The sequence below is a fragment of the Protobothrops mucrosquamatus genome, unplaced genomic scaffold, assembly GCF_001527695.2.
Source record: "Protobothrops mucrosquamatus isolate PMUCROS unplaced genomic scaffold, P.Mucros_1.0 scaffold661, whole genome shotgun sequence".
In the NCBI taxonomy this organism is placed as follows: domain Eukaryota; kingdom Metazoa; phylum Chordata; class Lepidosauria; order Squamata; family Viperidae; genus Protobothrops; species Protobothrops mucrosquamatus.
In genome coordinates this window covers 29997-55518 of record NW_015386950.1, presented here as the reverse complement: position 1 = coordinate 55518, position 25522 = coordinate 29997, and the positions used below count along the sequence as shown (strand labels likewise).

General features: G+C 37.1%; 1 protein-coding gene across 1 annotated transcript in view; it reads left to right on the top strand.

Annotated features, from left to right (window-relative positions):
• Positions 1–25522, top strand: part of PPFIA4 (PTPRF interacting protein alpha 4) — a 65808-nt gene that overhangs the window by 19608 nt on the left and 20678 nt on the right. Inside the window, exons 7-19 of the mRNA XM_015818001.1 lie at positions 344–490; positions 1672–1806; positions 5034–5117; positions 6767–6898; positions 8087–8149; positions 8728–8819; positions 9365–9460; positions 15378–15516; positions 16834–17022; positions 18653–18858; positions 21664–21904; positions 22252–22287; positions 24809–24942. Of these exons, the coding sequence (XP_015673487.1) occupies positions 344–490; positions 1672–1806; positions 5034–5117; positions 6767–6898; positions 8087–8149; positions 8728–8819; positions 9365–9460; positions 15378–15516; positions 16834–17022; positions 18653–18858; positions 21664–21904; positions 22252–22287; positions 24809–24942 (1694 nt within the window). The remainder of the gene's footprint in view (positions 1–343; positions 491–1671; positions 1807–5033; positions 5118–6766; positions 6899–8086; positions 8150–8727; positions 8820–9364; positions 9461–15377; positions 15517–16833; positions 17023–18652; positions 18859–21663; positions 21905–22251; positions 22288–24808; positions 24943–25522) is intronic.

Genomic DNA, 25522 nt, shown 5'->3' with positions numbered 1-25522 from the left:
GGTTCCTTATATATTTAGTGCAAGTTCTTGAAAATCCAGGTTACATTTTTTTCCTACCAGCCTCTCTTCATTGATAATCTCCCTTTGCTTCTTGAAGCCCCCTGTGGTAATATCTTTGACAGATAGTGAAAGGTACTAATCAATAATGTACAAATATTCTACAGCTGCAAATGATATGTAGAATATAATTTGCTGCCACATATCAGAGGATTTAACTTGTTGCCCACTTCCAACTATAACAATGGAAAAATGGATACAGGGTAAATCTGATTTACAATGGAACTAGATCATGTTAGACTCGATTGTAGAAGTAAACCTGCACTTTCAATATTTTCTTTCCCAGGCTTTGGCACAAAAAGAAGACATGGAGGAGAGGATAACTACCCTAGAGAAACGCTATCTGGCAGCCCAGAGAGAAGCCACTTCCATTCATGACCTTAATGACAAGTTGGAAAATGAGCTTGCCAATAAAGATTCTCTCCATCGCCAGGTAATGGGGTTTAATATCATGGCAAATGGAATGCCAGTGTCAATCTGATAGAGGGCTTCATGGATGACGCGCTCTATTTTTGAATGCCCATTTTGCCTCTTTAGCAGAATTTTCTTCCTAGATATTCTTCTTTTTGAGATGATTCTTTCCCAAGAGCACTACTATTTTGCCTTCATGACTTCAGTACTGCATGTGCTGTTCAAGTGAACAATTGGGCTTAGTTATTCTTGCACATAAACCTGTAATAAAACTACAGAATTTTAAAATAATATTTACATGTAAACACAGTTAAAAGTTTCTTTGAGTAAAAAAATGTTTAAAGTCTTGTCTTTGCCAACGATTCCTTGGCTATTAAATTAGGTACCATGCAACCTTTTCCCAAATGGGACATCACAATTGAAAAGCCCTATTTGCTGATTGTAGAACATTTAAAAAATTGCCTATTCATGTGGGAGAACCTGATCTTTATGTACAGGTTCCAAGCAATACCTAATATTAAACTTAGTTTTGTACAGGGCCCAAATCCATTTACCTTAGTGGTTTAATATTCAGAGTATTAAAATTACAAGACTGTAATTTTAAAATTTTTGCATGAATTTGCTGCTGTGCTTAACATTTTATTTATTTATTTGGAAAGATATCTGCTAAACTCCCATTATGAAGAAACTTTGTAATATATAAAATTAGTAGGGGTGTGCAAAATGTTTTGATTTTGAAACATTCTGGGTCAAAACATTCCATTTTGAACATTTCAGAAATGTTTTAAGCTGAGAACACTTCTGTTTCAAATACAAAACACCCTGTTTCAGGTTGAACCATGTAAAATGCTCAAAACAGTCTATTTTATATTTTAAATAATTGTCTTACATAGTTAGAATAGAGACAGGGTGTTTTGGAGTCAGAGTGTTTGAATTCAGAACATTTTACACAGGATTAAAACATGTTCTAATGAAGATAATATAAATATTCCACAATCCTGTAGCAGTAAATGTTGATATACAGCTTTTTTAAAGTCAGAATCAAAAGCATGTATAATGAAAACCGGCTTTCAAGCTTTTTCTTTGATTCTGGTTGGAATATATGCATTAGAGTACAGAGTTCTGGCGTTGTTTGGAACTATCCTTAGCATTTCTGGCTCCTGGTATACGAGTACATTGCTGCCATTCTGCATCATTCCACAGTGTGAAGAGAAGGCCAGGCATCTTCAGGAGCTTCTGGAGCTGGCGGAGCAGAAACTGCAGCAGACAATGAGGAAAGCTGAGACTCTGCCTGAGGTGGAAGCTGAGCTAGCGCAAAGAATAGCAGCTCTTACCAAGGCAAGTAGACAGGACTGTAATGAGCTTTCAATAAAACCTAGGATACTAGATCAGCGGTTCTCAACCTATGGGTCGCGACCCATTTGGGGTCGATCAACCATTTCACGGGGGTCGCCAAGCAAGGCTGTCCGCCATTTTTTTCCCCTTTTCCGGCGGGTGCCTTACCTCCCTTGAGCTGGGCCAGCTGGTGGTTGGCCTGCTCCGTCTCTGCCGCTTGCCAGCTACGCCTCGGCCGGTGCAGGGGGAGGAACCACGCATGCGCGGCGCTCCCGGGCAGGGAAAGTCTTCGACTTACGACCGGTTGGGTAGTCCTCGACTTACAACCGGTTTAGTCCTCGACTTACGACCGGTTGGGGTCACGGCATTAAAAAGGTTGAGAACCACTGTACTAGATGGTCCAGCCAATATGACTTTCTTGGGATGGAAAGCAAGTTGGAAAGGGTCATGAACTACTCATTTGTCTTCTAAAAATTGATTTTTGTTTTAAAAAAAATGAAAAACTCAGCATTATCAATTGGACTAACATAAAGTTCTTTTAGGGACATAATTATCCTAAGAAGTAGCTACTAGCGATGTACAATTAAGCTCCAATATGATTCAAATAGTTGATGCTGTCCAAATCAGAAAAACTGAGGCTCTGAATAGCTGAAACACTGGATTGGGTTATTTTGAGTTAATTTTTTGGAACTGATTGAGAAATCCGATTTATATTCAGATTGTGTATAGCTGCCTCCTATGCTGGTATTTAGGTAAGATTGGTTGTGCTGAACTTTTCAGTGGATTATACTAGGCTTTACTGTTTAATGCACACAGATTTGGAGGGCAGTAGCTGCTGTCCAAGGATGCTTTAAAGCAGTGGTACGGGTACCACCTGTGGCACATTGGCACCTGGCAGGTGGTACGCGGCCATCCTAGAAAAGTGCTAGCGGGGGAGGGGAATGAGCTGAACTGGTGTAGCACCGCACAAGTCTGAGCGAGAGATGGCTGGAGCTGCAGAGCTGTCAGGGCTCAGCGGAAGCATCAGGATCAGTGCCACTTTCCAGCTGATCAGCGCTTCTTCGGGGCTGTCAGGGCTCAGCGGAAGCACCAGGATCAGCGCCAGGCTCCAGCTGGAGCTCGACGCTGATCCTGGTGCTTTTGCTGAGCCCTGAAGAAGCACCAATCAGCTGGAAAGCAGCACTGATCCTGGCGCTTCTGCTGAGTCCAGAAGAAGCGCCGATCAGCTGGAATGTTGCAGCATCTCCAGGGTCTTGTGATTTACTTTCAGATGCTTGGCAACTGATTCATATTTATGACAGTCACAGTGTCCCGGGGTCATGTGAAGTGACCAAACCCTGCGGCAACCACTCAGCAGACAGGGGGAATAAAAACCAAACACCCCCCCACCCCACTCCCGCTGCCAATCCTCAACAGAAATGCTCACAACAATGAAAACCTCAGACAGAAGGAAGAGCGCCGCCGGGTGCTCTCTTGCTTGGCAGTGGCTTGGGGGGCACTTTTTTCAGTGCCATTGTAATTTTGAACAGTCACTAAGCGAACTGTTATAAGTCGAGGACTACCTGTACTTTATCACCTGTTTCCTTTTTTTTTTTGGTCATCAAGTTTTTGACACCTTGCTAGGCGACTGGTGGTACTCGGATGTTGCCATATCCTAAAAGTGGTACAGTAGGTGAAAAGATTGAAAAGCCCTGCTTTAAAGCACATTTTATCCCATTAAAGTGTCAGACATTTTGTGTGCTTATTTTAGTTTGGGATTAAGATCCATTTACCAAGTCCTTGGTATTGCTATAAAGTTATTTGCACGTAGATGCATATAAGGAATCTGATGGGAGCATTTTGTACACTTCTTGAATAAAATATATACTCATAAGGCTTGATGTAAACCAGAACTACCCAGGAAATATGTGCTGTGAGGTTCAAAAAGCTTTCTCAACCATAAAGTAATGAATTCAACAAGGAACTCATGTCTGTGCCCTGGGCTTGAGAAGGTCTATTTCTAGAATCTCTCAGAGAATAATTTGCTGCCTTTCCAAATACTTTACAAAAACAAATCCACATTGGTTATATCCCAGATGCTTAGTTATACCTATAAGTGTGATCTTGTATGAGAACAAGTCTTCTCCATTTTTCCCAACCCACATTTCCACAACTGATTTGTTAATTCCTTAGAGCAGTGTTTAGTAATAGGTAATGTTTGTATCACTGATGAGCTACAGATAGCCCCTGGATAGGATGTGATTAATTTACAGGTAGTCCTTGACTTACAACAGTTCATTTAGTGACAGTTCGAAGTTCCTGCAAAAAGTGACTTATGACCATTTTTCACACAACCATTGCAGCATGCCCAAGGTCATGTGATCAAAATTCAGATGCTTGGCAACTGACTCCTCTTTATGTCTCAAGGTCCTGTGATCATCTTTTGCGACCTTCTGACAAGAAAAGTTAATGGGGAAGCCAGATTCATTTAATAACCATGTCACTAACTTAACAACTGCAATCATTCACTTAACGACTGTGGTAAGAAAGGTTGTAAAATGGGACAAAATTCACTAATAATTGTCTTATTTTGCAACAGAAATTTTAGGCTCAGTTGTGATCGTACATCGAGGGCTACCTGTATTTAAATGAATGCATGGGAAAGAATGAGAGAGACTGATAGAAGGGCAAGCAATCAGTTTCCTGTTTTAGTATTATAGCAGGCAGAATGGCCTTCCCCACTTGTAGCTGTTGCCGCCAATGAAATAAGCTAAAAGAAGCTGTTTATTGGACAAAGATTGATCTTTTGACTCATCAATAAGGTATATATTTCAGTCCAGAAATTATATCTGGACTGAAACAGAAACTTCATTCTGATTGTTTGAATGTCTCAGAAGAAAATCAGCTTTCTTCTAACACTGGAGTAAAATAAAGAGAGCCTCCAGAATACAATGAAAATAAATATTAGATTTTTTTTATTGAGATACTAGTCAGTGAAATATAACCATAGGCTCATATGAAAGTGTTTATTATCTGTTTGTTTTACAGTTATAGTTGTACAAATTATTGTTAAGAACAATTTTTCATGTAGTTAAAACTTACAATAATCAATGAATATCATAACAGAAGACATATAAATATACAAATATTCTTTAAAAAGCCAGTGTTTTGGTTTTTTTTTTTACTTTGGTGGGATTCAGGTTGAGGAGGTTGAGAACCACCATTTTAGATAATGTCTTTGTTAAATATAGGCTGAGGAAAGGCATGGCAGTATTGAAGAACGACTGCGGCAACTGGAAACTCAGCTGGAGGAGAAGAACCAAGAATTGTCACGGGTAAGTTGTTTTCTCTAGAGAATGTAGCTTTATTTTATTTCAGATCATAGTATTGTCAAATTGAAAATGGTAATTTGGTGTTACTTGTTATGTTTGCTTGTATGATATTAACGTTTTACTTACAAATGTGGCATCACATAGATTGCTTGTTGTGAAAAAAGATAGTCCACATTTTATATCTTCAGCCACATTCAAGTTATGGTTAAGCGATAGGTTGTTACAGTGTAGTTCAGGAGCAGTCAACCTTGGCTCTTTTATGACTCGTGGACTGTTGAAGTTGAAGTCCACGAGTCATAAAAGAGCCAAGGTTGACTACCCCTGGTGTAGTTAAATCTGTGGCACTGAAGCAATAGAAGAAATCACTTAAATTCCATGTTTACTGTATGCAAATGTAGTATAGTTGTGTTAGGTGTAGTTATCTAAATAATTAGCTGCACTTAATTTAATTAATTTAATGTTATAATATCAGATAATAAGAATAATAAGAATAGAGCTGGAAGAGATCTTGGAGGTCTTCTATCTAGCCCCCTACTCAAACAGGAGTCCCTATATCATTTCAGACAAGTGGCTGTCCAGTCTCTTATTAAAAACCATAGATGGTCCCATCTATGACAACTTCTGTCTGAAACTCTATTTCTACATTCCCTTTCCCTGTTTCTGCCTCAAGCAAAGTGATCTGTCTTACTTCTGAGATGTCATGTTATGGCCCCTCATATAGAATACGGATTAATCATGAGCTAGCAGAAGTTGCAGTCTTGGCCTGAATCAGTAATATTGAGATCATGAGGAATGATACTTCTGGCCTGTGATGATCTGGTCAGACTGCATCTGGAATACTATATCTAGTTTTGATTGTCATAATGCAAGAGGGATATTGAAGAACTGGAAAGAGAGTACAGATAAATACAGTCATGTTGAGAGGCTTCAGGCTAAATCCTATGAAGAGTAATTAAAATAAGTGGGTATGTAAAGCCTAAAGAAATAGGCAAAAGTGAGGCATGATATCAATCTTCCAATAGTTGAATACTAGGAGAGGATGTGGATTTATTCACCATAGTTTCCAAGGGTAAGACAAGAACCAATAGATAGAAGCTTTGTATAAAGAGATGCAAACTTGAAATAAGGAGGAATTTCCTACTCTGAGAGCTATTAAGCAGTGGAACAGCCTCCCTCCCATCTAGAATTATGGGTGATTCCATCCATAACTCGAGGTTTTCCAACAAAGGTTGGACAGCCATTTGTCTGGAATGGCCTGTGATTTCTGTCCTAGAAGACTTCCAACCCTATAGTTCTGTGATATGCTAATTAAAATTTCAACAATAGTTAATGGAGATAAATGTTTTGAATATTATTATATTCTAGAATAAATATGTGCTCAAATTATAGCGCAACTTATCTCTGATTTTCAGTGCATTTAATATTTATAGTTTTCTCAACTGGTGTAAGTTAAAAAAAATTAGAGGGTAGAGTTCTCTTTTAACATTTTCCAGTCAGTAAAATGACCATGACATTGTTCATTTTCTTACATTATAATGCGCTAGTTATAGTGAATAGTAATTTCTGTTTTCTTGAACCATTAAGGTTAATTTTAATGCTGTCTCAGAGCAAACTGCTTGGGAATATTTGGCTGATCTTGATATCTCCCCCAGGCCCGTCAACGGGAAAAAATGAATGAGGAACATAACAAGAGGCTCTCTGATACTGTGGACAGGCTGCTGAGTGAGTCCAATGAGAGACTTCAGCTTCATCTTAAAGAAAGAATGGCAGCCCTTGAAGAAAAGGTATAGTGCAGATCTTTTTATTATTTTATATTCAAATAGGAAAATTAATTTTGCTGATAACTAAGATGGTACTAGAACGTTCATAACGTCAAAAATCTAACTTAAAAAAAGAAGCTAAGACATTTGATGGGTCATATCATAAGATGTTTTGAATGCAGGTAGGCCTCAACTTACAACAGTTCATTTAGTGACTGTTCAGAGTTACAACGGCACTGAAAAATGTGACTTATGACCATTTTTCGCAGTTACGACCTTTGCAGCATCCCCATGATCATGTAATCAAAATTCAGATGCTTGGCAACTGGTTCATACTCATGACCGTTGCTGTGTCCCAAGGTCATGTGATCACCTTTTGCAACCTTCTGACAAGCAAAGTCAATGGGGAAGCCAGATTCACTTAACAACCGGGTTACTAACTTATCAACTGCAGTGATTCACTTAACAACTGTGGCAAGAAAGGTCATAAAATGGGGCAAAGCTATCTTAACAAATATCTCACTTAACAACAGAAATTTTAGCCTCAGTTGTGGTTGCAAATCGAGGACTGCCTGTAGTAAGTGTAACAGCTGTATTCAAGCCAGTGATTTACTGTATGTAAAAGGAATATTAGAAAATTATTATTGCTGCAGAGCATTAGAGCACGGGGACAGGTTGGTTAGAGGGGTTGACTCTTTGCTGCCTTGGTTCTTACAAGACTTTGCCTCCTTTCTGGGATTTTTCTCTTTGTTCTTATCATGAACTATGAAAGTATGATTTTAGTAGCCGCTGCAATAAAAATGGAATAGAATTCTGGCTTTTAAAATTTTTTTGAAATCCCTTTATTTCATTGACCCATATTCACGTCGTGAGTTTCTGAGAAACTTATCATGTATTTCTCTGCATATATATGTGCGTGACACACAGTCACACACACACGCTATCAAAAAGTCAGATTTTGGTTGCTTGAGATGCAGTTGAACATTCATGGGCAAGAAAGGTACTTTTGATTTACAGTCATTTGGTTGATTTTTGTGAAGAGCTAGTCCTACTAAATAAATATATGTATTTCTGGACTGAAAATCTAGTTGTTGCCCATCTGAGAAAAAATTATCTTCAAACGCTGTCAGTTTTGATGGTAATTGGGTCTATTTTCTACGATCTCATCTTAGGCCCCTTATGTTTCTAACTACTCATCTTTTGGTTTTTAAGAACACACTGTTGCAAGAATTGGAAAATACTCAAAAACAGATTGAAGAGCAGCAGCATGACAAGGTAAATGCTACTACTAAACCTTGTGTAAGGAATACCAGGCATATTTATCAGAGTTGCTTTTGATATCTTCAAGTAACACAGTCAGAAGATATCAAATAGTCATACTAGCATGGCTGATAGTTTACATAGTAATAACCAACAGTGAATGTAACTGTTGTATAATGAAGCACCTGGTGCTTCATTTTCTGATTAGAAAAGCATAATTCTAACTTCCATGCAAATGAACCACAAGTAAATTAAGTACAAAATCATAATCTAGAAAATATATTATTGAGATTTACATTCAATAAAAAGTTAGATAAACAGGTCACATAGATTAGGTTTATTCTATATTTAGTTATAGATTCTTCTCTGAAAGACTGTTTTCTAGCAGACTCTCAGCTTTTTTGGATAGCACTTCAGAAACACTTCTATCTTTCTATCTTGACTCTTTGCATTAGTATTTTTCTGTTTCCTGCTTTGTTTCATTGTTATCTGCTTGCATGCATTTTAACTTCACAAATGCAGTTAATTTGAAGATTAGTTATAGTTGACTGTAGCAATTGTAGAGAAACAATTTCTGCTTTTATTCTGAACAGAGGAGGCTGTCTGATGAAATTGACAGGTTGAGACTAGAAATTGACCAATTAAAGGCAAGAAGTGGACCTTTACTTGACAGTGTACACACCAGGTGAGGACAGTCATTTCTTTTTTATTTTATAAACATTCAGAAATTAATATCCTGAATACTTCTGTAAGGAACAACTTTATGTATGATTTTCTCTAGAATAAAAATTAAGTTTGCTGAAAACCTATCAGTAGGAAGCTTTTTGCACCTTTTTGAGTTTTTCACACTGAATCAGAAGAAGCTGGGAAATGGTTGCGTTCATTCAAACTTGGAAAAAAAACTTGTTATCCAATACAGAATGTTCCCTTTTATTACGTCCAATGTTATTGTGATAGATGCGGTATTATTTTTGTGTCTCAGAAGTAAAAAGGCTACCTGGATTCAAGTGAGTCACAAATTGTCTTTATGTAAGGCAGTACAAATTCATATTTTCCACTTACTCAGTGGTTGCTTCCCAGCAGCATGCATTTTATGATAGTCTCTTGTACATTTGGATTTTATTGGTAAGTTCTAAACTCATAGGTTTTTTTTTTTTAAATCATGACTAGAATCTTGCGTACTTGGGAGAACAAAGGGAATAATTCATGATTTTACTTCTCTGTTTCAAGGTGGGAAGAAAAACTCATTTTCCCAAAAATAATTATTATGGGCATAGGGAAAGGATTGGTTCAGGGACAGCACATCAAAGGACATAATGCCAGGAAGTTAGTCATCTGCCTCTTAAGCACCACTCAAACTCTTTGGAACACAACAAGGAGATCAACCTCACGGTGATTCATTTATTGGCAGGAAAGTGCTATTTTTTTTCAATGACAAAATGTACCATTTGCCACTCAGACTGACTCCTGGTACCTGGAAGAGACTCTTTCCTGAAACCCTGAAGGAAACATTTTCATTCTTATGAATTGAAGTCTGATTTGGCTTAAGATAGCATTCCATTCAAGATAGGAGAAGGATATGCTATCCTGATGGTCAGATAAGGAAAATAAATAGTTCTCTCTTTTTCATTCAATAAAATTATTTTGTAAGCCTGATCAGAGCTGACTACTGCTGGGAACATTCTTTTATGTAAGAAGGATATTATAGATGCCAATAATTTGGGAGCCAGTCTTTGAGATTTGAAAACCCTGTGACTTTTACTAAATTATGAAGTAACTTGTATATTAACAACAAATACATTTAGCATAGCCAAATAACAATTTATGTAGCCAAATAACAATTGACAAGAAGGATGGTGTCAGTAGAGTTTGGGTAATCACAATAGACCCAAAAGTACAAAAAGATCTCTTTTGGGGGACAGATATTAGACCCTTAAAGCAGATTTACAGTAATGACTTTACATCTTACTTTATGTTCCAGGATAAGGTGTTTGCCATTCTCCTACATTTTCAGGTTGCAAAATAAGGCTAATAAAATTCAGATGAAGGTGAAATTGGCTTGTCAGTTATATATTCAGAACCAGGTGTCATCTATATATCCCAACAGGAAGACCACTAGGAAACTGCAGGAATGGTGGCAAGACTAGTTTTTTTAAAAAACAAACAAACAAATCCTACAATAAGGAAGGGGGAACTTTTTTCCATATTTTTTAATAAGAAAATAACACGAATTTGCCCATGTAGTTATTATAAAGTGAACTTTGCTCAGAGAAATTTTATCTTTATCTTAAAATCTGGATAGTTGCTGTAATTTTGGGATCCAGTAGAGGGTGCATTTATATAACATGCCAACAAATTTAGTAAAGCAGACAAACACATAAAATGCAATTGCTTTGTTTACTTTTTATTTTGCAATGCTGGCATAGGAATTATCTCTCTATAGTGTACTGAACTCTTTTCCTCATTCCATGTATACTTTATGTGAGAATATTACTTGAATGTAATACAATTTATTGAAATCATTACCTGGATTGTCAACTGTATGTACATTTCATGTTATAGCTGATTGCTTTAACCCTTATTGATGCTACCTTACCAAATCAGACTCCAATTTATCTGATAAGATTTGTAGAGACAATATATTATGAGGCCCTCTGCCCGAGAAAAATCGTGCACTCTTCCTTTACTGAAAACGCAAACAACATTTTTGTAAGCTTGCCATTGCTTCTTAGCAAAATGTATGAAATATACTGTAGCTCTGTATGTTTAGTCACTGTGGTCTAAAGAATATTATTTCTGCCTAAGTTTTTTGTCTGATTAATCCCCGATTTAAGTAACATTGGCTTTTTTTTTCTTGATTCTAATTGGAGGAAAAGGGAGACATATCTCCCAATTAAGCTGTCCTTGGATTGAATAGTTGGGGGGTGGGTAGCATATTACAATTTTTAAAGAAGGAATTGATTTTCTCTTTTAATCTTCTCAGTTAATAATTATTTTGGTTTTATACATTTTAATTATTATTTTTGTTAATTTTGGTCTCTGTGCATCACATTCCAAATATGGATTCCCCATTTGTGAAAAAAACCCATTATTAAATTACACTTCGCCAATAGAAGCACTCCCATAGCTCTTTCCAGTAGCTATCCCCAACAGATACCTGCCGTTTAATGAATTAGCATTCATTCTCTCGCTCTCTTTTTCTGTTCTGACCTGGCACTGGGCTGGTCATTGTTTCTTCTTTTTTCATTCACACTAAGGTGTGGATCATTGTCCAAACTGGAGCCCATTCCTATGACTCAGAGCTCTCAACTGCAATTTATACCAGACCCAAAAAAAACCTATGCCTAATCAATATGGTCATTTTCTATTACTGAGCTACAGTTGGAATTGTTTTGTATGGTCTCAAGGCGTCTCAATCCTGAAAAGCCTATAGCTAAAGAACTTGTAGCATTAACACCATTAGAGGAATCTATTTCACTGTCTTGCTACCATGGGGAGGGAGGGGGAAATGGGTTAGTTGTACAGATGCAAGTTACATGTGAGGCAGATTACAAGGATTGTAATTCCATAAAAATTCCATAAAAGCATTTTTAACTTCTGCATTAGTGTTCTAAAGAGTGACACCCCCTTCCCAAGACCTTCTCAGAGTAGCCATGTGCTCTGATGAGCAGACAGCTGCCCAATACAGGTAGTCCTCGACTTACAACAGTTTGTTTAGTGACCATTCAAAGTTACAATGGCACTGAAAAAAGTGACTTTGACCTTTTTTCACACTTATGACCGTTGCAGCATTCCCCATAGTCATGTGATCAAAATCCAGATACTTGGCAACTGATTCACAGTTATGATGGTTGCAGTGCTCTAACTTCAACTGATGGTTTTGGAGACCTGTCCAAGGTTATTTTAATAGGTATATAAGCTTTATAAAATTGAAATATAAAATAAAAAGCACTCTCAGTTTTGGTGTTCATCCATTTCATGTTGAGCAAGCTGTATTTGCAACACATCCTCACAAGTCCCCAACTGTTCAGCATTGATATTAAGTACTTAGGATTTCATATTCTGCTTGTAGTAATATAACGAAACTTGTATGTGATGCAAAATAAAGTAGAACATTTTTAAAAATAATATTGTTGTGTTTCATTTATTTATTTATTTATTTATAATTTAATTTATACCCCGCCCTTCTCCTCATGGGACTCAGGGCGGCTAACAGCCTCATAAAACTACAAAGATGATGATGTTAGTACTTACTATCGAATGTTATTGAAGGTTCCCTGTCAGGTATTGGCAGATCATGAAGTTGGAATTCATGTGTAAGAAGAAGCCAATTGGTAGGACTGAAAAGTCTTATATCCAGTAGAGATCACAGCTGTTGCTTTTTCTTTTGATTTTATTCTCTCCAGAATGAAATGAGGCTCTTAGGCCTATCCCGTGTGATGAGAGATTGGTTGCTGGCTTGGGTGGGAGCTTAATGTGGCATATGACAAGCTTAACAGATAAACATTTAAAAGAGAATTGAGGACCTCAGTTATATCATGGGAATCATTAATTTTAAACATGCACACATACATTATTTAAAAATAAATATCATTTTTAGACAGTACATTTCAAGTATGTTTTTAAATCACTGAAATCCTGTGGAACACTTCATGGATTTTCTAGGCCTGGGTTGAATTTTAAGTATCATCAATGGCTGCTTATTATTTAATATTCAATATATTTCTTAATTTATTTTGATATCCAGGTACAAATTCTTTAAATCTTTTATTTTTATCTTATTTTTTTATACCCACTTTTACCTTGGAGAACATGTTACATTTGTGTATATATTTGCGTATTTATTTATTACAATTTATATACCATTAGATTAACAAATAACTCTTGGTGGTTAAAATTATTCATTACACATACACAAGATAAAATAAAGAACCACTTTGTTGTAGTGGTTGAGATGCTGGTCTAGCATACAAATGACTGAGTGTAGTCCTCCTTAGGCATGAAAGTCAGCTGGGTGACTCTCCCTCTCTCCCTCTCTCTTTCCCTCTCCCTCTCTCTCTCCCTCTCCCTCTCTCTCCCTCTCCCTCTCTCTCCCTCCCTCCCTCCCTCCCTCCCTCAGCTTGTTGCAGAGAAAATAGGAGTTGTACAAACATAAATGTGGAATATGAATCTAATAATAATAATAAATATAAATTCTTGCAAAATTGTTTTCACTCTTAATGAGAGTTTCTTATTAAAGTCAAACTTGCCCCTCTTTAAATATTAGTTCTACTGTTGACCTCTTTCCAACTCTCCAGCATATTTCCTCCCTGCAATATAAAGTTCATCGTGTTTTGTAAAGGTTGTAAAATCCTGAAATCATGTATAATAAAACCTGATAATCTACCTGATCTAGATATTCTTCCTGGTTTATTTTTTTTTATAGCTTCCGAAACTTCCCTTATAGTTATAAGTCCATTCATAACCTGTCTCTGTCTCTATCTCATCCAAAATAGCTTGTGCTTCCAGAGTATGGATTCTAAAGCTTAAGCCATTAGGTATTGCAAAATTGTTTGGAATCATAGAAAGAGGAAATCAGAAATTAAATACTTACCTCTATTCTTTATACTTTTTACATCATAAAACCAACTTAACACACTCTACTTGGTATCTTTTACTAATGCTTTATTGAGCAATAATTGTTTAACCCCAATAGTTATTTGTGCATTCATAAGTAATATCTTTTTTTAAAAATACCCGTTTTAAATAAAATAAAAGGGATTATAATAACACTAAAAAATAAAGCAAGCTTTGAGCACTGTTGATGTAGTTTTTTACAAAAAGGAAATAAATGTGTTTCTACTGTATTGTTGTTAAATAAAATTTTAAAGTTGAGGGAGGGAGGGAGGGAGGGAGGAAGGGAGAAAAAAGGGAGAAAAGGAAGGAGGGAGGAAGGGAGGGAAGGAAGGAAGGAAGGAAGGGAGGAAGGAAGGGAGGAAGGAAGGAAGGAAGGAAGGAAGGAAGGAAGGAAGGAGAAACAATTGTGTCTCTATTCCATGGAGATGAAAAAGTATTCCTGAAACAGGTCTTGACCTTCAGGACACCAAGTGTTCCTTCACTGATAATTAGCAGTACTCTATCCTAGCTGCTACTTAAATTTGTTCTTATATTTATATATTTTTAAAATACTTATTTTCTGAGCCACCTGGACTATATTTTTGTTTCAAGATCTGGTAGTCTTGGAGATACTTGTTCAGCATCCATTATCTAAGTATATGTTTGATATATCTAGATTATGATAACGTAAGCTAGGTTTTATACAAATGATGCTCATTTGCTTATAAATGTATTCAGTGCTTTGGTTGTTTCTTAGATAATTTTGATATTATTGTTGCCTTAGTCTTTGATAAGGATCTTGGGAAACCAAAGGACATGTCTGCTGATATTTTCCTCAGTATTTGCCAAGCATCCTGCCCCACCTTATTTTATTTTAAATGAGTCTTTCAATTAAATAAAAACCAATGCAAAGCTGGGATGCTGCAAAGCAAAGCACAAGTCTTAAGTATAAGACTATATTTCCAACTACACTTCATCTACACATAAAGTCTAGATAAGATTTACCTTCTCAGGACAGAATGTTGTAGGAAACATTGAAAAGTTCCGTTTTTCTACTGGACTATGGTAATCTATCTATACAGAAGAGGGTTTGCTAGCTTCCAGAAGTTCTTTATTGTTCCAAAAAAATTACTGTGGAGTTCTTGGTGCTTTCTGAGTTTTGTTGTTTGCTTGCAGATGTTTTTTAGTATCCATCTAGGTAGAATCCTGGAAAACTACTAACCACCTGCCCAGAAAGGCTTGAATAATGCTGCCCTGATTTAAAACAGAACATTCATAGACAATGAAATAGCCCAGTTCTTTACAGTATTGCCTTTTGGTATGTGGGTGGAGTTGTGACTGGACACACTCATCATGGCAACCTTTGTGTAAGAATATTTATTACATAGTTACAACTGCTCTAGAAATGTTTATTAGCACAAAATTTTCTCACTAGCGAGGAAAAATAAGGAACTCATCCTGTCTTGTGATTTTCAATGCATAATCTCTGGCAATATGTCTGTATTTTAGAATTTTGATAGAAGATAAGAAAAACCATATTAGATGTATTTAAATTCAGGATTTCTCTATAGAAAGCTAAACTTTAAGCAATACAACTTCCATTATTTCTTTAAAATAAGTATTTTTTCCCCATTTTATTTTTTAATAGGTCCTTTGTTGGAAGTACTCCTGATCTCAGATACCCATTGAGTACTATGGTCCATCCATCCACAGACCCCTTTGCAACATCTAGTCTTCATCGGGCACCAAAGAGCCGTTTTGTTGCTCTGCAGGAAGAACCCTCCAAGGTAAAAACTCCTGATGTTTGCCTTGCTGCAACAAATCTCTAGGAGGCAGCTCCAGTTACGCCTGCATCTTGGAGTACACCATAAAATCTTTGTATTGGCAACAGCTGCAACAGCTGTCTTGTGCTTTTAATATTGGAGGGGGGCACATTGGCCTTTCACTTGGCAGTGACAGCTGCAAACCTAAACCCCTCTAAAGGAAAGAGACTCCCTGTTGTGCAGAAAGGCTACTTCACTGGATGGTGGCCAGGACAGTACTTATGAGATGGGCTTATACAGAAGGTGGTAAGATAAATTTCAAAGGATCTTTGCAATACTGTGAAATCTGGAAAACAAAGAAATAGCTCTTAGCTTTTGTATTTCAATACTTGGTTGGGATCTGGTGTTGCTATTTATTTTCTTATATTTTATTTTATAATTATTTTCATCAGCCACATTGGAGATTTGAGCTAGCCATGTATATATTTTTAAATTATTTTTTGGGGATCAGTGAACTGTTCAAATAAGTATTACTTACTTTGGGTAAAATGACATATTGAAACGAATTTCGAAGTTCATTAAATTTCTTCCTATTTTTTAATCATGTAATTAAATCATTCCTTAATCCAGCGTACTCAGTATCATAGCAAATGTATTAACAATTTCCTTAAGTTATTTTTGTTAAGAAACTACTTTTCATGGAACTCAAGATACCAATACATACATACATACATACATACATACATAAATAAATTTAATAAGTATATTTCCAAACTGTTTCCCATAAATCTTGAAAGCTGAAAGGGTGAATCAGCTGCAGAATAAATTTCTTAAATTCTAATATAAATCATTAAAATTCTGTATAGGGCCTGCAACTCCCATATAAGATTAGACTGCTATAAATTTAATAGAGGATCACTGCCTGCTCTTTGAGGTAGCCTAAATCAGGAAACAAATGCCACATGAATTACTATAATAATTACAGTATTACTGAATTAATATTGATATAGAGTATAATAACAGAATCTTGAAAGCTTGACAGAGGTTTTCTTCTCTTTTCTTACACTAAGGAGAATCAAGGCAGGGCAATCTCTGGGTTTGTCACTACTCTCTTCCATCTATCCAGGCTAAGGTGATGTTTACGCAAAGGTTCTGAATTCCTTTTTCAAGGCCACCTCCATATTCCTCCACAATCACTCTACTATGAACCTGATTGAAATATCTAGAAAAAAATTTACTGTATTCACCCAGGTTTTTGAGTATCAGCTTCAGTCATTCCCAGCCTACAAAGCATATTATAAGAGATTTATTTATTATTAAATTTATTTGCTGCACTTTTAGCCACCAGCAACTCAGTCCTATTGGGATGAGATGGTTCCTCGGGTAACTTGGACCAATGCCATGCAAAGCTTTAAAAGTGATCACATAAACCTTGAATTACACCTGGAAGCAAATTGGCAACCAGCTCGTGGAAGAGTGCTGAAAGATGGACCACTGCAGGAATCCCAAAGACTGCTCATGCTGCCAGTTGTAGCTTCCAAATGCTCTTCAAGTGTAGCCCCATGTATATTGTCACGAGGTAGGCTTTAATAGCGGCTCTAAGTTGTGTCTAGTCAGAGTCATCCTTCATTTTCCTGCATTGGTGCTCTAGCATCTCTTAACCTTCCACTCCCCTGTGAACTATGGGAAAAGTTGGGCATGAGGGATCTGGAGAACCTGCATAGGCACAATCTTGTCCAGGACCTCAGCTGCCCTTTGATTCCAGGATGTTACCAAGACTTCAGCAGGACTCTGCAGCAGAGTCTCTGGGATATCACAATTCCCTCTGAAACTCAGTCAGGTCCATCAGTCGCTGGGAGCGAACGTCTCAAATGGATCTGGCCTCCCTGTGGAGGGGGCGGCATAAAAAAACCTCAAGGGCACCAGGGTGTGATATGACAATGACAGGAGGGAAAATATTAGATTTGATCTTCTTGTTGGAGCAAAGGGCAACACAATCTCACCAGATAGTGTTGCCATTTTTACAACAAGAAGATCAAATCTGGTCTGTAATCACTGTCCCAAGTCAGACCTGAGATGATCTGGGATAAGCCCATGGCTTCCATAATAGTCATAAATTCCTAAGCTGCTTTTGAGGCCGAACCCAGGGATGGCAGATTGAAGTCCCCCCAAACCATAAGTCTTGGGAACTCCACTGTCAGCCCTGAGATGGCCTCTAGCATCACAGGTTGTGAGATAAGCAATCTGGAACATCTGGAGTGGATGAAATTGCCCACCCAGAATCCAAACTTATTATTTTAAGAACCAAGATTCTTGGTTTAATCAGCTGAAAGTCAGTTATATGCTTGCTAATTTGCTAATTCAATATTTTCTTGTCTATATTGCTGAGGGCTATTGTTTTGCTGTTTGTATTTCTGTAGCATAATGAATGCTATTTTATGCTATTTTAAGAGTTTTATGCTGTTTTGCATAAAACACTTAAATCACTAAAATTAATACAATTTTCCTAATGTTGCACAATATAGCTAGTTTATTATGAGTAAAATGCAGCTATTTTGCTAACCCAGAATCTGTGCCCCAACCTGAACTCAACTATCTGAAGCACTGAAGAACTATCGATTTCCCCCCCTCTTTTGTTTCTTTCCTGGCTTTGTGCCTGTGTATGTGACCATTCTTTAACAGAATAATAGAGTTGGAAGAAACCTTGGAGGTCTTCTAGTCCAATCTCTATGTCATTTCAGATAAATGATTATCAGGTTCTTCAGTGTTGGAGTACCCACAGCTTCTGGAGGCAAAAATTCTTAACAAGCAGTCAAGCCAAGTTCATAAGGCTAGGGAGAGATACATTAGGGAATGAGTAATATGTAAATTATATCTCTGGAAGAGGCTCGCTCCTTTGCTTGGCATCAATAGGAAGGCCTGCACTGTATGTTATACATTCCTTTCAAATGCAGGAGATTCTCAAATAACTAAATCTATCTTCTTAAGGCCCTGTTCTCAGCAGAAGTTTCTGGTTTGCTTAGCTGAAACACTGGAATCATTTAAATGACACACATAACAATCTGTCATCTCAAACAGATATTTCAGCAAGATGGTGAAATTGACATTGCAATTATGTGGGAAACATGCCTTACATGGGTACCTTGTAATTTGTGTCTAGGATTGGGAGCATGGTCAAACAAGTGGCATCCTGAGTACTTCACCTCACACTTTTGATAGTGATCCGGAGATTTCTGATGTTGATGAGGATGACCAAGAAACAGTCTTCAGCTCTATGGACATGCTGTCTCCCAGTGGTCACTCTGATGCCCAGACTCTTGCCATGATGCTGCAGGAACAACTGGATGCCATCAATGAGGAGATTAGGTATGTATATCAGGTGTATATATATCCTGTATATTTTAGTTGATTTTGCATGTGTTCAAGGATCAGAAACAAAAGTGTGTGATTTGTCTCCAAGAAATAAATTAGGAAGATATTGTCTGGACTGATATTTCCAAATGTTTATGTCTAGATGATGAGAAATTCTGTGAGCAGTAATGAAATGTTTGAGAGAAAATATCTGAGCAATTTGATGGGACTGCCTCCCAGAAATAGCACATTTATTTATCTCTAATATCATCTTTCCAAAGATCTCGGTCTGGGAACATAATGCAAAATCTATACTTTCTGTAATATATGAAGAAGTATTAAGAGTGTAATTTTAGTTTCTTTCATCACTCAAAAAATGTTGCTGAAGGAACAGATCAAGAGGGGATAAAATCATTTGAGGTGTGTGTCATTGCTGTACTTTGTTAATTTGTCCTGTCTACGTTCATATCTATCTATGTACATGCGTATTCCTCCTAGGGCACAGACATTATCTCTGCAACACATTTTTTCTAAATCAGCACACTCATTCTCAATGCATATATCTTTTTCCCCCCTTAAGTTATGAAAGGGAAGGAAGGAAGGAAGGCAGAGAGGAAGTCTCCCTTTCACCTATTCCCAAGTAATTCAGCACCAGAGAGATTTCTTTGGGGGAAAATGGTTAGTGTCAGTAAAGTGAAAAAGCTGTCATCAGGGGTGTGAGAGAGTACAGTAGAGAAGGTTGAGGGACTGTCGCTTAGAAGAACCTGAAAGTCCAATCCACCACATCCTAAGTGGTGTATGTGTTTGGCAGCAGGCCTCATTATACCAGCATATTGGCAATAGTTCAGCCAGGAACTAAGATCTGCCCAGCTCCTACTGGATGCTTTCAGCTGCAAGTATATATGCTATCCTGTATGCTTGCTGAGCATAACCCTTCATGGCCAGTTGGTTTGTGTAGCTGGGTTGACATGACAACTGGTTTCCATAGGCAGCTGCCTACATCATGCCTGGCTGGTGTTTTCTGAAATGCCAATCAGCTCTTACATGAATGCCGGTATTCACCACTCTTGTGAAATAGTGCTAGACCTGTTCAAAAACATATATTGAGTACTTGGATGAAAATATGTGAAAATGTTTGTGTGTGTGTGTGTGTGTGTGTGTGTGTGTGTGTATTTAAGTGCATTAGGAGCAGTGTTATACAGTGATCTTCATAGCTGGCTGTAAGAAAAGAATATTTGTTATGAGTGCAACAGAACAGGTTTCAGCTGAGACTATTTCTGTGTCGCATTCTGCTTTTCTTCACTGTGCCATTGACTTGTCAGCTGGTATCTTGGGGTTCTTTGACATGATTATGCATATATGCATGCACATGCACACATCACTCTCCCAGAACAGTGCTAGACAGATATTTAGATCTAGCGGAGCATCTTTCTGCTGGCCACCTATTATTTAGGCAATTTGAAGGATGGTACCGAATGTTTACTTTGTTTTAAATATGACCATTAAGTTGTTTTGGGTGAAAGAAGAGGGCCTGGTCTTTTCTTAGTAGGTTCCTATGACCCAAAAGCTAATTATGCTGGCAAACTTTTGTGCCACCCCACAAACTGGAAGGAAGCATATTAAATATGAGTAGGTAGCAGGGAGAAATATTAAAAGCATTCTGGCTGGCTCCCATTCTAATAGCATTTTGGAGGGCCTTGAAAACCTGATCTTGGACAAAATAATAAACCCAGACAACAACAGAACTCACAAGGCACCCCAGCCACATGAGTTCTGTTGTTTGCTGGACTTACCATCTTGTGTTTGCTTTGCTTTTATTTATTGTTGTTTTTTGCTGGTGGTGTTTTTGAATTGAATTGCATTTTATTTTTTTTCTTAAGTTATGAGGTGATAGAATTTGATGATACTAAAATCAAATAAATTAAAATGGTTGTCTGTATGAGTTTTTAGTTCAGTTGCCTCCGACCCATGGGGACAGTTAGAGCATGATGGAGGGTAGTCCAAAATTACTGATTGTTTCATGAATGAATGCTGGTTTTAATTATTAACAGTCGTGAGTCCTTGTAAAGTATAAAGATACAAACAAAAAAACAATAAATGAATAAATAAGGTGAACCAACATAGTGTACCTTATCCCAAATGAATCTACTACCAAGCCAGTTAATGAGCAATTTTATTTTTGTCACTATCTTAATCTCATAGTTGAAAGTCCATCACAAACATTTTTTGGCTCTGCTGCCTGCAAGAGGTTTTTTTTTAAACTAATGACAAATTGATTTACCAAGGCTTTGCCTAAGGTCTCCAATGAGATACAGGAAACAAATCATATGACAGTCTTAATTTTGTAATGGAAATTACATTACATTAATGTTGTAATGAAAGTTATACTGATAATTTTGCAGGAAATAAAATATAGCCATAGATTAAAATACAAGGAGATTTGATATATGAGTCATTTGACCACATCACAATTTTGAGCTATTAAAAAAAGATGAATTTTCTAGCATTTTGGATTCTGAGAACACTGAAAATATGAACTATAGATAAGGAGTGCATCAGAACAGTTTTAGGTTGTATGAATAAATGTTTTAAAATATTATTTAAAAATGATCTCTTTTATTTGTTTGAATAAACCCAAGTAAGCCTACCTAATTACATAGATGGTTCCCGTTTCTTTTGGTATAGTACATAAGCATGGTATAAGGAATTACTCTGTGAACTAGAGTTGTGTTTAACATAGACATCTTGAATTCTTCTATCTGACCCTCTTTATGAAAAATAGTAAAATCCCAGCTGAGATTAAATTATGATTTGGTCTAGAATGATCCAGGAGGAGAAAGAATCAACTGAACTGCGGGCTGAACAGTTAGAAAGCCGTGTCACCAGTGGTAGCATGGAAGCCCTAAATCTGACACAGTTACGCAAGAGAGCGTCCATCCCCACATCTTTAACTGCCCTGTCTCTGGCAAGCTCATCTCCTCCTGTCAGTGGACGTTCCACTCCAAAACTCACCTCTCGCAGCACAGCTCAGGACCTTGATCGAATATGCAGTATGACGCTGGTAAGAGTTGAAAAATAAAAAATAAAAAGTGTGTTCTGCTGGGAAGTGGGATTTTTGGTGGCACGCTATGCTCTCTACAATGCTGCCCTTATATCCTATAACTTGTCTGCTGTATTGCCCAGCTACTAAGGCTTCTGGCATTTCTAATTGTTTCTATTTAATATCTAAAGCTATTTAGTCTAATATTGCAGTGCCACATATTTTTTTTTCTTGACAAGTCCTCCACCATAGCTATTGCTCATAGTTTCTTTAGCCCTCTCTAGTCCCAGTTGTATTGAACATGTGCCATCTGCTCCCTAGGGTAATTTTGAGCTAACTTCCACTGTTTTATGTCAATCTTTTGACAGCCAAGTGATTTGAGGAAACACCGGAGGAAACTACTTGTGAGTCTGTCTATTTCTTTGCTCTTCTTTGTAGATTTATATTCTTGCTCCTTTTCTGTAACTGTATTTTGTCATCTTAAACATTGGCTAGTCTAAGTTACAACAAAGCAATTGTTGTATTCCGAACAATAAAGTTATACTGAGAATATTTTTAAAAATAAAGCAATGTTTATTCTGGCTATTATTTGAAAATGTGTCATTCCCAGATGCAGATAAAATGTTACCATATAGCCAGTGGTGGGATTCAAATATGTGAACAACTGATTCTCTGTGTGGATGCCACTTCTGAAAGTCCATTCTGGGCCTGGGCAACAAAGAATTAGCTACCGGTTCTGCCGAAGTGGTGCGAACTGGCTGAATCCCACCACTGCATATAGCTCTAGTCATATAAGTGGTTTTCTTTGTCCTACAGACAGATATAAATGGTCTACCATAAATATAGAGCTATAAGTATTGCAGATCTTTTCCAATTAAGTTTTGTTGTTGAGAGATCATGTGTTCACTACAAGCCATTCAGATCATAACAGATTACTGCTGGCGGGTTGTAAGTAGTAATTGATATACAGTATTATGGATTCATATAATTAGTACTTATATGAACTTATATATAGCATTCATGTCCCGGTGCTTATTTGTAAATTGTTAGAATGTTTACAATATCACACTTATTCCAAGAGTGCTTCTTCTATCAGTGTGAATAGATGTATGTATTTGGTTTGTTCATGTATGCTTCTAGTAAAGTCATCTTGAGTGTTTGCATAGAAAGGCAGGGTGTATATTAAACAAGTTAGTAAGTAAACTTTGAAATCCAAAAGTCCCAAATTCAAGATAAACCTAGCTATTAATACAGTAGGAAGTGTGCTAAAATGTAAATTAGACAGGAAGCTTTAAAGTGAATATAATTAGATATTAAAATAATTAAAGGATAAGACTCTGGAGGCAAAGAACAGGTGGACAAGAAAAAGCACACAGTGCTAATTTTCCATAACTATGTCACATCGCATAAAGTCCAACAGATTAGAGAATATTGCAAGTCTTATGTTGTAAACAGAGAACATCTTTCGTGAGAGATGGAAAAGTTGCAAACTAATAGCTTTCTCTTCATTGTATTTCTGCTTATTTAAATTGGGACTCGGGGTTTGATATTTAAATCCAGATTTCCCTTTAGGACAGTGCTGTTCCTGCCATACTCCTGCTATTTCTTGCATGCTTTCACCTGCCTCTCCATTTTATACATCTTTGCATTTAACTAGAATGGCTGATGATTCTATGCTCAGAATAAATTGGTTTGTGGCCAATTCCTATTTTAGAAGTAGTTTTTTTCTCTGCTAAGGGCCTATAATTTATTTCTCTTATGGAAAGGTCTTTGCTCTTTGTTCCTGGATGCTTAAATAACTTTACTTGCAGTGTCAAATTCTGTTTACTTTAAGAAGAATGGTTTGTGTTCTAGAATATGCTGAATTAGTTTCTTTGCTGATTTGCCAGTGATAGTTCAGAAATTTCTGTGAGTGAGAATTGTGAACATATTTTTATGAGACAATAACAGTGGCTTTGTTCAAGACCAAGTTCTGACAAAAGAGTGTAGTGTATTGATCTATTTTTTTGTTACTTTTCTATTATTTTCACTTACATAAGCAGTGCTCCTTAACCTGTAATTCTGATGATTTTGAACAGGCAGTTTCTGCAGGGTACTTCTTCCAGTCCTCCCTGGTCCTTGGCTTAGGTAGTAAATTGCCAGCTCCCATCTGACAAAAATGTATTAGTGATTGTTATTTCAAGAATAACCCTTATGCCCATAAAGTACTCCTTTGTATTGGATTTTTACAAATTGTAAATAGAAATATATGACTTGCAGTTTAAATGATGGCAAGTCAGAGGCTCCTGTCCTTATTGCTACATACAGTATTACTGTCTCCATATTGTTAATGTGTCATAAGCTATCTCTGCCTTCCTGCTGCTGTTGGCTCTATTAAGTTTAAGTTTAAGTTTAAGTTTATTGCATTTATATCCCGCCCTTCTCCTAGTGGACTCAGGGCGGCTTACAGCCAATTAAAAACAGAACAATCGATACAAATCTACAAAATTTAAAATCAATTAAAAGATATATTCAATAGGCCTATTCTTATTTTAAAATTAATTAGAAACCAATTTAAAATGTCCCTAGGCCANGGCACCCTGAGGAGACCCGCTCTGTGGGAGCGTATCGGCCGGTGAGAGGTGATCTGTGGCAGAAGGCGGTCTCGGAGGTAGCCAGGTGAGAGGTGATCTGTGGCAGAAGGCGGTCTCGGAGGTAGCCAGGTCCGATGCCTCCTATTATGACTATATCACTCCAAATAATTATAACTTGACCATTCAGTCCTTTCATTGGGCATACAGTGAGCAGTAATCCCTGTGATATACTTGATGCATGTGATTCTGTTCTGTCTTCTCCTTTAATTAATTAACAAGTGTGCTAGAGATTGGAGGAAAGTTTTTAGACAGGAAGATCCTGTCTAAGTCTGATTTTACCTTATCTGTTCAGTCACCAGCTGGTCGAGATGAGAGTCGAGAAGATAAAACGACCATCAAATGTGAGACTTCTCCTCCTTCTTCACCCAGGAGCCTCAGGCTGGAGAAACTTGGACATCCTGCTTTTGGTCAGGATGAAGGCAAGAGGTACATAAGTCTGGGAAAGGAACAGATGCATTCTGTAATTTTATAGGCTGTCAGTTATACTCAGTTATATGAGGTATAAAGGCAAATATTATAAAAAAGTGTTTTCAAACTTTTGCTCTATTGAATTGGGATGGGCAGTATACTCCATCTATAAAAACATATTGAAGAATGTGCCTAATATTATTTTTTCCTTCTATGTGAAGCAATAGTAGAAGAATATGAGGTGTGGAGGATTCTTCTCAAGCAGTGTTGTTGGAAAACATTTAGCTGTTTAATCATCTTGGTTGTACACTTCCATGTCTCACAAACATATATTGCAGTTGATATAACAACACTCTTGAAGAGTTTTACCTTTGTGGTAATACTTATGGTTGCCATAGACCAAATTGGGTGCATGCATTGAAACATGGCTGCTGCCATTCCAATTTGAAAGTTAATATCCTTATCTATGTCTATCAATAGATATAATGCTGCCAAGATAAGTAAATTGTTGGACTTGTTATATAGCAGGGGTGTCAAACTGCTGGCCCGCGGGCCGGATGTGTCACATGGAAGCCGCGCCCACCCTATTGCTGGCAAT